General features: G+C 33.5%; 2 protein-coding genes across 6 annotated transcripts; one reads left to right on the top strand and one right to left on the bottom strand.

Annotated features, from left to right (window-relative positions):
* Positions 1–6,417: 6,417 nt before the first annotated feature.
* LOC116012132 (protein MIZU-KUSSEI 1-like) lies at positions 6,418–7,140 on the top strand. The gene has a single exon (XM_031251604.1). It carries the CDS (start codon positions 6,418–6,420, stop codon positions 7,138–7,140), a length of 723 nt encoding a protein of 240 aa, XP_031107464.1.
* A 2,885-nt stretch (positions 7,141–10,025) lies between these two features.
* LOC116012499 (probable glucan 1,3-beta-glucosidase A) lies at positions 10,026–14,186 on the bottom strand. 5 transcript variants are annotated; one of them, XM_031252049.1, is made up of 11 exons: positions 13,965–14,186; positions 13,354–13,467; positions 13,125–13,240; positions 12,924–13,043; positions 12,188–12,373; positions 11,835–11,993; positions 11,589–11,758; positions 11,340–11,495; positions 10,817–11,169; positions 10,546–10,731; positions 10,026–10,459 (listed from the first exon to the last, which is right to left on the bottom strand). In XM_031252049.1, exons 2-11 carry the CDS (start codon positions 13,412–13,414, stop codon positions 10,386–10,388), a joined length of 1,581 nt encoding a protein of 526 aa, XP_031107909.1. In that variant the 5' UTR covers positions 13,415–13,467; positions 13,965–14,186; the 3' UTR covers positions 10,026–10,385. The 5 variants fall into 5 exon arrangements, with proteins under 5 accessions (XP_031107909.1, XP_031107908.1, XP_031107905.1 ...); XM_031252048.1 differs by having other exon boundaries at positions 13,359–13,467; positions 14,016–14,186; XM_031252045.1 differs by having other exon boundaries at positions 13,359–13,467; positions 13,965–14,185.
* Positions 14,187–14,407: the final 221 nt, after the last annotated feature.

Below are 14,407 nucleotides of genomic sequence, written 5' to 3'. Positions count from 1 at the left end.
TCAAACAAGTATAAGTTATAAGTAACTAGCAGGTTACCGGTAAAATTACAATACAGGTCATCATTGACCATCGCTAATTGTCATTGGCCCCCCGTTGTTGATAACATTATTTTATAAATCACATTACAAAGAACTATAGGTCTTAGATTAGAAATTGACTACTTAGGGGTTTATTTGTTAGGTACTATTAATAGTTATTACTTATTTTGGGTCCTCGACTATTGTGTATTTCTTAATTCAGGGCTTAACTTTGAAAATTATCCAAATTGATCATCTGACTTAAAAAATCACACTCAATTTGGTCATCAGTTACAAAATCATTCAAAGGCCGTTAAATTGGAGGGTAAAATCGTCCCTCTACTATGGAACTCATGTCATTTAAAAAAATTCCTATTCTTTTTGCAACTATTTTCTTCTTTGTGGTAAGAATTAAAATATAATAATATTTACTTAATTTGATGTGTTTCTTTCAACTATTAAAAAAAATTAAAGCTATTATTTGTTGACTCTTCAATTCTTCATCCTAAAAGAATATAAATGTCAAACTATAATTATTCTAAGGATATATTGTTTCTCTTTGCTTAAACCAAACCTTATTGTTGTAGCACAAATTTTAATTTCCTATTCCAAATATATATTACTTTAATTAAAATGTACATTTTATTACAAGTTGATCTACTATGTATATGATAAAATGTCTCTCTATTTAATCAATCGTATAAGAAAAAAATTTAATATCTTAAAATATTAATGAGTGTTTACAAGGTGAATAGTGCACATATAACGAGAATTGAGATATCAATTATATATACAATGAACACTTATGAATTTGTACGCTACAATTTCATTGCATAACTCTTTAATTATTTTTCGACAACATCCGTAAGCCTACTATAATCATGTCGCTTTTAACAAAAACTAAGTTAAGTTTTACCGACTCATCAATATCACATTAAGAAGACTTCATTTATTTTAATATGAAAATTGTTATGACACAATTTTTATTCTTGATTATAATTATCTACAACATAACAATACTCATCTTTACAACTACTTTTTTATTACAAGTTAAAATACTCATTTTGATTATATTAAAAATAATATATTAATAATGTCCAATGCACAAATATAATTTTTACAAGATAAATATACTAATAAAAATAATTTAATTTGTTCATAACAATGGCATGCATATAGACTAATATAGCCTTCCATTTCTTGGTGAAACTTATGACCATTTCATCATCTATAATATGTTTTTCAAACACTAAACTTCTAAACAAAACACATGAAAAATATTAGAAATTCAATTAAATACATCAAATGACTATGCTAAAGCGTCTCTAGTTTGTTTAGAGTAGAGGCGCTATCATAAGTTGCATACTAGAAACAGATTTCGCTTCATTAGTCAAGATGTTCCAAGATAGGTGCTTGCCTCGATATTCGATGGTGAATATAGCCAAAACTTATAGACGCCTTTTTGCAAAATAATAGGATATGTGAGCGATGAATGTGTATTGAGAACATAATAAAGTAACTCGCATATTTATCTTGGAAGATATATATTAGACATGATCACAATCTTTATTTCTAGAGTCCCCAACGATTAAGATATGAGAGGCGTTAATGGTGTACACAACAAGTCTTTATCTCCCAGCAGGGGTGGTATGTCACTATGTTGAATGGGATTGAGCTAGTCGGGGGCAAATTATACCGTGCACCACGGTGCACATAGCAATGTGCACCACGTACCTAAACGACGTCGTTTTGAGTATTGTAAACTAATCGTCCGTTTTTTTAGAAGTCATGTTTTCCGTTTCGGCTGGTCTCTGTATTTATGTTAATATTCTGTGTATTCCAAGCAATCATTCTGTGTATTCTAGGCAACCGTTATGTGTATTCATGTTAGTAACACATGTTGTGATGTGTTTGTGCATTCGAATGTTTGGGAGGATGAGTTCTGTGTATTCATGTTCTTAACACAGGTTGTGATGTGTTTGTGCATTCGAATGTTAGAAGGATGAGTTCTGTGTATTGTGTGTCAATATTCTGTGTATTCCAGGCAATCATTCTGTGTTTTACGTACGTGGTGCACATTGCTATGTGCACCGTAGTGCAGGGTATAACGATTGCTAGTCGGGTGTCCCCTTTTTCTGGATACAAAAAAAAAAAAAAAATTATATAAACTTCTCAATAAAGCTAAGGTGTTTGTTTTTATTTTCTAACATAGGGTTGAAAAATGGGCTATGCCGGATTGAATTAATTGCAGGTCATGTCTTTTGTGATGATGTCCAATACCGAATTGCCTGAGGCAGCCCAAAACATGAGACCACATCAAATTAACACTTCAACCTGGTTGTAGGCTCAAAAAAGTCTCCGCCTATTTCTTTGTTATACCATGGAATATGGTGGACTTTGAACTGTGAATCTTGATTCAAAACCAAATTCAAATTATATAATTGTAGTTAATTTATTACGATTAACATATTATATGAATGTTGTTAGCATATTATTTACATATTACATCTAACCATTATGTACTTTCAGCTAATAAATTTATGTACTTTTTACAATTAACACATATTATATACCTTCAAGGTGAATCCTATTTATGGTATAATTTGACACATATAAATGTCTCATTTCATACATTTACAAGTATGAAGTGCATTAATTATTCTAAAATTTATACATAACTTTTGTTGGGTGTTTTAAAAAAAAAAACTTTTGTTGGGTCAATATACAAATTGAAGGCAAGATAATTTTTTATTTTTTTTAAATAAATTGATATTATGATGGATCAATTGGTATACTATGGACCAGAGTTCATATTGTGTTGTGAACCTTGATACAAAAATTTTGTACCTTCAGTTAACATATTCTGTACCTACAGTTAACATTTTTAAACAAATAACTTGATAATTGTTGACACATAATATGATAGTTACAAGTACATAATAATCAACTACAGATATAGAACATGTTAACTATATATACAAAATTTGAAGATTATTTTTAAACCAAAGTTTAGAGTACAAGGTACCTGGTACAGTGTTCCATGGTATAATTTGGCAATTTGCCATGATGGATAGGATGGGATGGGGACGGAGAGATTGAGGTGGCAGGTAACGTTGTGTCGTTATCTCTGCGTCTACAAAGGGGTCTAATCAAACTCTACACAAGAAAGAGAAGGCAAAAAAAAGAAAAAAAAAATGCAAATTTTATATTTTTATAATGTGGAACAAAATTAAATGCAAATCACCTGAAAAATTGACACCTCTATTTGTCTCCATTCGATCCCCGAATGTCGTCGTCTGTTGCATGTGTTAATTAGCAGTAACGTAACATTTTTTTTTTATTGTAAATTAAGAAGTTTCTTTGCTTAATTATTGTGTTTTTTAATCTTAAAAGAATAATTGATATATAATCTATATATAAAATAACAGAAGTGATTTGTGTAAAATTTTCTCATCCAAAAGTTGGGCAATATTGTTATTTGCATGATATTTTATGTATTCTATTTAAATAAGAATGCTATAATTATGGATTTAATATTAGGAATATAATTATTCCATAACTATATTGGCTAGGAGGGTTCATGTATAATATTGGTTGTTGCACGACTGAGGAAGCGGAGGTGTGGGGGGTTTTTCAAGGCTTGCAAGCGGCTACCCGTCTTGGTGCTCATAACGTTATCATTGAAAGTGATTGCTACCACAGGGCTAACAGTTTGCATGGTCGTCTGAGTAATGTCCTAACCAGGTGCCTCGGAATGGCTAGGCTTTTCACAAATATCCGATTTTGTCTCATGTATAGAGAGTAGAACCGAGTTGCTGATTATCTTGCTAAACAAGCGCTTTCGCAGCTTGTAGGTCTATCTGCACTTGAGGTCGCTCCAAGTGAGCTGAGGGAAATTGTTGGTGAGGATCAACTCGGAGCAACGTAACCTTTCTTAGGCGGACAACATCTAGAGTTTTTATAGGAGCTAGTTCCTAATGTTTTAGCGGGTGACCCCCTCATCTTTAATTAAAAAAAAAAAGTTAATGTTATTTGAATTTGCCTTTCTTACTCAGCTCTCATCATATCCATATATATGAACTTTACTTAAAAAGCATATCATATATCCGAAGCCAAAGATTCAATTAATTCATTACAGTAATTAATTTAGAAGAACCAAACAATAAATCATTACTTAAGGCTATCTTCTAAAAGTATCAACTTTACAAGGTATTGTCACAAATTTTACTTCAAAAGATTTATCCTCCATTAAGACACCACTAAACTCATGATTGATCAAGTTAGGAACTTCTTATAACAAAAAGACAGAAGAATGAATTTCTTAGATGAGATGAGTTAGCATCATTTTATTTAAGAAAATATTAAGATTCTTTTAGAGAGTTTTGTCACACCTTGTCATTAATTTTTAACTTTAAGAAGTAATAAGTAAAGATTAAAAAAAAAAACAAAAAAAGTTGAAACTTTGACTATATGAACCCATGAGTTACATCTCATCTATTCAAACATTAACAATAAGTGTAATTCTAGAATTTCAAGTAATACCAAAAATGTCTCTAATATATATGAAAATTCATAGTACTCAAAACACGTCTAATAGAATCATCTCCCTATCTCCAATAAACTACTAACAAAGTAACAATGAATATGACATGTTTAAAGTTTTAGTTAAAATGATTAAATGAAATACAATCGTTAATTAATTTGTATGTTACAAATGAGTGAATGACTAGCCCATTCTAACCATCTAGTACACAGAATTGAAAGGCAATATCAAATACATGCTGATAAAAAAAAAAATACATTAAAAAAATACCCCCAAAAAAGTTTATTTTCCCTTCTGTCATCTTCTTAGAAAGTAGGCATACAACAAAAGGAGAGGTGAGGGACAATAGTAGTGGAGAAAGCTAGTGAGAAACCAGGCTATAAAGCGATTTGTTGTTATTCGTTTTGTTATTTTTCCTGTCATATACCAATCATTATTGTATACATCATACTATCAAATAATGTACTTTTAATATATTAAAAATGTATATAATGAAAAATATATTATTTGAGTACTAAAAGTATATTATTTATATAATGTATATTCAATACACAACTAATGTAATTTTAATATATCAAAAATGTATTTTTTGTTATGATCCACGTAACAATATGTTAATTGAACTATGACCCACGCAACAATTTGCCGTCATATACAATACCAGCGTCTTAATGTCAGTCCAAAACTTAAACTGCCCCATATAATATTAATATACTTCTTTTCTGAAAATAGATAAACAAAATAAAATAAAAAATCAATTCGATTGAAGACTAAAATGAGGGAGACCACATATAAAGGTGCTATATATATATAATCAGAAAGCAATAGAGGAAACAAAAGAGTGATGCAAGGTGTAGAGTATTCAAGAAATGATCAAGCACTATGTAGGGGTGGTTTCTTTAAAAAAATTTTAAAAAAATATTATTAAAGGCAATAATGATTAAAAGCTTTTCTTACTATAAAGGTACGGTATCGCATTTTTACAAATTTTCAATATTTTGTGGTCCGGTCAATGATTAATGTAAGTGCGCTCCACACAACATTAAAGGCTGCTACCATTTTTGTGCCTATGATTAATCTGTTTATTTATTATGTAATATATGTATACATTATTTGAGGTCTTACGTTTGAATTACACTCTAATATGTCACTAATGGTCTGATGCTATGCTTTAGAAGTGATAAACAATTACTCCGTATTATATTAGTAATTATACTGATTTAAGTGTTTAATAATAACTTGTCAATTTTAACAGACTTATCATAGTTGCTAGTCCAGTAGAAATTTAGTAGCACGGAGTAGCTTTTTTAAATGAAAGGTTATGTGTTCGAGTCTAAGTGAGAAAATTGATTTTTTTCATACAAGGGACTCCGCTCAATTATAATTGGATGGGTTGTGCATTCAGTATTGATATGATCCCACCTTAGATCTCCATTCTTTTCTTTGCAATGCCAAAAAGAAGAAAAAAAAAAAGAAAATAAAAAGGAATTAACAAATAAAAAGTGAAATATATTATTATCAATTGGCAGCATTACATCCTTAGATTCCATGGCCCCTCGTGGACTTCACCATTCATAAAAAGCACCTTTTGTTTATATTTTATTTATTTATTCATTTATCTTTTTTTAAAAATATATATATTTATACTCTCAAAAAATATATATATATTTATTTATTTATCCTTAATTATTCTTTTTAAATTTTCTTGAATACTTTAATCCACTGCAAAATGAAAATATTTACTAAAGCTGATGAGTTGTTTTTTTTTTTTTAGAATAATAAAATACTATATAAATCACCTCTACCCTCCACACCACTTGGCCAAGTCTTTATTTGACCATTTCCATCATACAAAAATGATCAAGTCGTATCCACCGGCGGCCACCAATATTTCTACCGGAGTTACCACCGTGGATTGCCAAAAACAGGTCCGGTCATGGCGGCTCCTCCGTGCCATCATGGAGTTCCTTATTCCCAGCTGCAACTGCACCTTCGTCGAAGAAGATACCGACGACGAAAACTCCAGTCAGACCTCCGACAGCTATCACCGCCGACAACAACCGCCGTACATCACCGGCACCCTGTTCGGCTACCGCCGCGGAAAAGTCAGCTTTTGCATCCAAACAAACTCCAAGTCCTCCGGCGCCAGCGCCGGCGGCGGCGGGGGTCCGCTCCTCCTCCTCGAGCTGGCCGTGTCCACCACCACGCTGGCCCGGGAAATGCGCGGCGGCGTGGTGAGGATCGCGCTGGAGAGCAAGAGAAACGGGGCGCCGGGAACGCCTCTGCTCTCGACGCCGGTGTGGAATATGTACTGCAACGGGAGGAAAGTGGGGTTGGCGGTTAGCCGCAGGCCGGGAAAAGCGGACATGGAGGTGCTGCAAAAGATGCGTTCCGTGGGGGTCGGCGCTGGAATTATTGACGGTCAAGAGCTGAACCGGAAAGACGATATCATGTACCTGAGAGGAAAATTTGAGAGAGTTCATGGTTCGTCGGAATCGGAATCGTTTCATTTGATTGATCCCGATGGTAATGTCGGTCAAGAACTCGGTATCTTCTTTCTCCGGTCGCGCCAGCATTGATGGCATGCATGCATGCATGTTAATTCAGTGGTTCATAAGTCATATTCGGAGAAAAGAACAAGCTAAGGTTCGAAAGTCACGACAATGGAGATTATATTTGACCATATCTGTTAAGACAGTGAGTTATGATGATTTATATTTTCTTAAATGTTTTGTCCCGTCAAGGTGTGGAGTGCTTTGGATTGGGATTTTTTTTCGGCTTTCATGTCACTGAATTGTTTTCCCTTAGACCTGCCGTGCACCCTTTTTTTGAGTGATGCTTTATTGCATGACTTTTCCACCGGCGCCGGAAATATTGTTTGAGGGTGTTTTAGCAGCCAAGGAAAACTAGATTGAAAAGTTGTATGTACTCTTTTTTATTAAAGCATTAATAATTGAAAAAACTTCAATAATATCAATAAATATGGGTACTTTATTGTATTATATATACCTGTGATAATAATACTTGATATAACATAACAAAAAAATTATATAATTTTTTTAAAAATTAAAACCCCAATATAGTTTTTTTTTTTTAATAATTATATTAGTTAATCTAATATTTTTGAAAAAGTGTTGCTTTAAAAATACGTTGAGCTGAGAGCACTCTAAAGTCTAAACTCATTAGATATACAGGGTTGGGAAGGAGAAATGATGCAAATAATTACCCGCGTTATTTGATTGGAGGGAGGAAATTAGATGAAAAAGATATTACAATTCAAATAGGGATGAATAACTTGGGAATAAAGTGATAATTTCAATTTCAATGATTTGTTTGTAGGAATAAAATTACTAGAAATTTCAATTCCAATATTTGGTATATATGTGAATTGAAATGGAATAAGTAGTATAAAGTCCAAAATACCCATACTTATTATTATAAATCCTAAACGACCAAATTTAAATTTTACTTTTGAAAATTTATGTAACACGTTGTAAATAAATCTTTGGATCGAATTGTATAATGAAAGCAATGAAAGTAGATTAGATTGTAGTCAATATGGCCTCCAGTGATACTTGATCTCATGACCTCCCATATGGAAGAGTCACTACATTATAAGGTGCTTGGCTAGTTGGCTATTATCATATCTTAAATGCTATGTATTTATTAATTGGATTAAATTATGGGTAGCTTGTTAATAATATAACTCATATCGTATCACATTATTTTGAGGAAGATATTTGGTGCACAAGATTTGAATACCCTTCTTTACATTCTCTGATCCACAAATAAATAAACACTTGGTAAATATATAAACTCACTTCAATTGTGAGTTGGCTAAATAAAATCCAAATAATATTGGCCGGCAGGGTAAGCTTATTGGATATATATGCATGCAGAAATGTTTGATTATGACATAAGATCAGACAACAAATAGAATAAAGATCACGACCGCAGTACGATTGATAGCTGCCAAATATTCTAAATCCATGTTTGTTTTCTGATTAATAAATATGGAAATCATTCTTAGCCATTATAGGCTTAATTATAATTGCAACCTATAAAAAAAATGTTTATTTAGGTAGCACGGGAAATATGACACGGTACGAGATGAGTAATAAAACAATAGTTAAAATGTAAAACATAAAACAAAGAAAAAAATGTGTTGATATAGAAACAATGGAGCATATTTGTAAATATTTTATATTTTTCCTTAAATATGTATACATAATAATTATATATTATTTTTATTTTTTTGAAAGCAACCAATGAGGTATATTAAATCAAACCAGAAATAGAGTTAGGTGAACCCAATGGGGTAGCTCAAGTAGCAAATGAGCTCTTTTTGTGGGGAAGAATTTCGGGAGTACCCGGGTTCAATTCTCACAAGTGACAATTTCTCCTAGGCCAGCTCTCGTGCCTCTTGGATTGAACGCGGGCCCACAACTACTGTATGTTGGTTAAAAACAAATTTTAAATTTGCAAAAATCCCGCCACAACTACTGTATGTTGGTTAAAAACAAATTTTAAATTTGCAAAAATCCCGCCTAAGCGCTGGTCGACCGCCTATATTTTAATAACTTTGCATTTCAAGACATCTTAGCTGACACAAAGAGTATGCTAAGCTCTATTAACACGTACTCACATTGCAATCAAACGAAAGTAGTAATAATCTGTCTCGTATCTAGTGCACAACCACACCCAAAAAAATCAACGGGCCTGACCATTTAACGACCTATGAGTTCAGTAATTGACATATTATTAATTGACTGATTTTCACCGTTGCTTGTAGAATATGAGAATGGAGCAGCTGTATTCTCTTGATTGGATATGAGGCTCTTGGTTAGAAACAAATTTTATAATTAATTAATTATTATAAGGAATTTAAATGTAATAGTAAAATTGTAAAAATAGACAAACAAACATAGTAATTAGCATCAAATCTTATAGCTATAGTAGGTACAAAAGTACTTAATCAAAGTATTTATTCAAAAAAAAAAATCTCAAACGCCACTTAAATAAGGTATATAAAGTGACGGAGTATTTTATTTTGTTCACACGAACGTTGGTTAAAAGGGGCATGAGCTGTGGCTGATTCCTTGTGTCCTTTCAAGTAGACACTAATCCAATCATTTTACTATTTATTAATAGAGGATCGAGTTGAACATGCCACCTTTTATTTTTATTTTTATTTGAGTGAAAAGAGAAACTTGCACTATTAAAGTCTGAAAGTATTAGATGCATATAAAATAAATCTTACTCCAGTGTAATTACTTAATTACCTTAGCAATTTGATGTAACAAGTCTTTATATTCTTGTAGTTTAATTATATCACCATTACCATTTCAAATGAAATGTCACGAGTTATTTCATTCCAGTTCAAGGGTTGGCAATTTATGTGAAACAATTACTAGAGATGGAAACATAGTAACTGTTACACATAATATGCAAGAAGGTGATGAAGTTGTATATCAAAAGGTGCCTAAAATCTAGGCAATTAGCTTTATTACCCATGAGGCAACCGACCAATCCTCAGATGTACCAAAATATAACTACTGTATTGCCTATGAGCATTTCCAACACAAACGACACAAAGAATTAATGATTAATGTCTGTCTCTCATTTCCCTCTTACATTGCTACCACTCCCAGGATATTATCCATATTCCTCTGTGCATCTACACACAAATATTTTCCTTACTTTCTGCATCACCTTCAACTTCAAAAAAGATATACCATTCTGAACTCTGAAGGTTGAGACGCGGGCAAGAAACAAAACATAACTCTTCCTCAATCTGCTAACGCCGCAATATCAATGACATCAATTAAACGAGGAACCAAATGCACGCCAACCCGAGTAATGCTGCAACGTAATGCATCTTCCTGGTTTCTGATTTACCTGCAACAAGTATATACCCGAGTAGTTCAGACCATGAAATTAACATGTCATGTGAGTCACAACAAAAAAAAAAAAAACATGCTTACCTGTTTGTAGTTGAAGATAGTTTTTCTGAATACTCCATTCTAAATCCCAGTGCTTTCTATCATTCTTTATGGTCCAGTAAGCCCATCCAAAAGATGCGCTATTAAATACGTCTAACTGGGCTCGTCCATAGTTTTGGTAGTCGGTTTGAGAAGCACCAGTCGTGTTCCATTCGTTAACCCACTCTCCTGTAATCAGTTCAATAAGCTAAAATCAGGGACACGTCCAAAATCTGTTTAGTCGAATTTCTAATGGATGTAAAGAAAAACTTACCAATAAAAACGAGTGGTCCATTTGCACCGTTCAAAGCCTGAACTTGGGGTTGTCTACTATTATATATAAATTGAATATTCTCCTCGGCAGTTAGGTTATCAAAGTATCTGTCAAAGAGATTGTAGTAGTGCAAATCAACAACGGTATTTACCGAGCCTAGGTTAGCCTGGTAAAGTTCAATCGGATCTGCATTTCCAATTCTTTGGCAAAAAATGACATAAGCGGTTGAAGAATAGTTTCGAACAATCTCATATCCTTGCTTGTAAAACGGCACCAGGACATCCAACGGGACCCCTGCAGCAGATGGCTCGTTTAAAAGCTCAATTCCCAACAAGGCTGGATGCTTTGCATACCTGCAAATGCTCATCAAATAGGAAGGAAAAACGCAAAAACTGGCAAATTAAATTTATCTTTTATCATAGGTCCCTAAGAAAGACCGAACTACAAAAATATAATGTTAAACCACCAAAATATTGAGATCTAGTGGCTCTTTCTGATTAACGATGCCATGGTTAGAATCTACCTGTGGGCGAGAAAATCTATCACGTCCAAGGTTTTTGATATGTAATCTTGAGATGTAGGCCAGTCTGTTGTGCCGTCCCTATTAGCACTATGTTCCATCCAATTTTGGGAACCAGGGGCCGCATGAAGGTCAATAATGCACTTTATATCATAGGATCTGCGAAAAAGTTTTTTTTTTTTTTTGATAGCTAATAGAAGAGATGTGGGAAAGCTGAGAGACACAAATGTCGAAGATCAACGACCTACTTACTGTGCCCAAGTGAATGCATTATCGAGAGCTTCTAAGCTTCCCCCGATGAAAGGGGCTGGAGGATTGGGATCAAAAGCGATCCACCAACCAACAGGTATCCTAACTGTATTGATTCCATGCCTGTGAAGGAAATCAAAGTCGTCTACCGTGATAAAACTGTTCCTATGCTTCTGCAACACACACAAACCATGAACTATCAGAAATAATCGATCAATTAATAGAAAACGAAACAAAGAGAAAACTTACTTTAAGAACTTCTTTTGCCTTATCATGGCCATATCCATTAGCAAGCTGGTAATCCCCATGATAATTATTCGACGCAATTGTCATTTGAAATGTTGCAGCATTATCGTCCCAACCTGGTGTCCCTGGATAGTCTGTTGTGAGCTGGTTGTCTTTCGAGGCCTAAAGAACAGGTTCATATTTCTTTCACACTATTCCTTTCTTAAATTATAAACTCTCTTTAATCAAATACTACATAAATGTCATACTGTAATTCAGTGGCAAGTACTAATGTACCTAAAAGTACAAAAACATTTTTGGCCACCTATATCTCAAGTGTTTTGATGAGCTCAGGGGTAAACACATGGGAAGTTTACCTGCAAATAACCTCCATTTTTGAGTTTGATGTGAACTCTATTGTTATAGTTCCTTTCGACATAAAACGTCTCTGAATCAGAAGGCGATTGCACAGTTGCAGTCACATTGCCTCCGTTATCATTGCACGATAGAAATTGTCCCTGGGTTGTTCGGAACTGAAAGATTGATTCTGATTCTCTCCATAACTGCCAGGGTCAGGAAAAGAAAACGCAAGTAAGCAACTACTGAATCGTATTTGCATACTACAATTAGTTAAATAAGATTTCCTTCTATTTTTCTTAACATATACATGCAGTGACTAGATATCAACTTATGATAGCCTTCCTTGAGAAATGAACTAATTTCTAAAGCGTAAACCAAAAACTCATCAAACTACTTACTGATGTACATGATTCATATACAATGCAACACTTAAAGGAATGAGAAAAGATAATAGGAAATGTTAACCAAACCAAAGGAAAGGAAATGAAAGGCAAGAACTTAACAGGCACAAATTGAATCATGAAAATGACAACATCAGGTTTCTACTAATAAAAATTTTAAATGGAACAAATGATTTTGAATAAAAATAGGTCAAACAGTTGTTAAAAAAGATTTACAGAATGCATTTACATACAGTAAAAGTGTAGCACAGCATGAGTTTTGGTACAATAAAACCTAATTATGGATTAAAATGAACAAAGTCCAAAGAGTAGCTAAGAAGAGTCTATAAAAGCAGTGTTTAAGGCAATTTACTCTAAATGTTTCCCATGATAAAGGAGTATCTTTATCCACAGTAACACCCGAGCCACCCCCATTCTCAGCGGAAATATACTTCTGCAAAGTGACAGATTTGAATTGGACCTCTGTGCCATCCTACAGAACAAACAACAGAACTAATTAACAAATCAATCTAAGGAGAGGACTAACTAAAGGAACCATAGATAAAGACCCTACAAGCATGTCTCCATTGGGAATATCATCAAACAGAGAAGGCTTTATCCACCCTTCTATCACCAACCATCCACCTAAGTTCACTCCTCTTACTTTTGAACCTCCATGCAATCCCTCCACTTAACAAAGCAAACCAAGAACTGAATTATGTTACATTTTGATAAAATTTCAACAACTATAATCTTTAAAGCTAGAAAAGACATATCAATCAAGAAAATAACAAGTGACAGACCAAACCTGAGTGCCCAATAGAAAAGATGAGAGAGCAGCACAGCAGAAAAGCACAGACCCATTTACAGAAAACAAGTTCCATGGAGAATGCAGAGCCACAATCTCATCAAGGCATCTGTATAAGAGGAAAAAAACCAGGAATAAGGACAAAACACTATTTAAACCCTCCAAAAACCCAAAATTGGAAGACAGAGAAAGGAGAGAATCTCAGTAATCCTTCCTGGTAACTCAACCAACTCAACAAAGAACCCCATAAAGAAGAATACACAGTCAGATATCTGCCCAGATAAATGAATATATAATATATAATTCCAAATTGCATTATTAAATGAAAGAGGCAATCTCAAGAATGCAGACACAGACAGAAAATATTAGTAAAAAAATGCGGCACAAATCAGAACAAGAAAAGAACTACATTCCTAGTAAGAAGGGGGGAAAGGGATATGTAGTCACATTACACCTAAAGAAGCAAAAATCAAGAAAGCAAAAATCAAGAAAGCAAAAGGAAAGACAAAAAGAGAGGACTTTGCTTTGAGATTTGTCAAAGGGTAAAAGAATTTTGAAGAAAAAGGTAATCTTTCTTTTGGGTGATGAAGTAGAAGTAGTACATACACAGCTAAAGAGTAGACGAAAGGCAAGGAATTTAAGGCGATGGTGGCTCACACTTCCAGCACCACATCATACGCATGCTTGTTCTTGATTGTTCCATTCATTCTCTTTGCGTGCAAGAACACAATTTAAATTTTGAAGAAAAAAGAAAAAAATTTCAATGCGGAACTGTGTACTTGTGAAACTGAAAGTTGGAAGTTTGTCCTTGGACAGTTGGACTCAAGAATCGGAGAATGCTTTAGTAGCCTGGAAAGGGTGTATGGAGTACGATTGCGGACTTTGTGGTGTGATTTTTGTGTTGCTGAGTGACCTAATGTGATTTTTCTCCGCTTTTCAATTTGTAAGTTATTATACAAAAGTAAATTGTACAAACTTAAGTAGTGATTAGAGTCTTTTTTGTTATTCAAAAAAAACCATTTATATTTAGGAGATGTTTAGTTCAAGTT

The sequence above is a fragment of the Ipomoea triloba genome, chromosome 3, assembly GCF_003576645.1.
Source record: "Ipomoea triloba cultivar NCNSP0323 chromosome 3, ASM357664v1".
NCBI lineage: Eukaryota > Viridiplantae > Streptophyta > Magnoliopsida > Solanales > Convolvulaceae > Ipomoea > Ipomoea triloba.
This window is presented reverse-complemented; position numbering and strand designations above follow the sequence as displayed.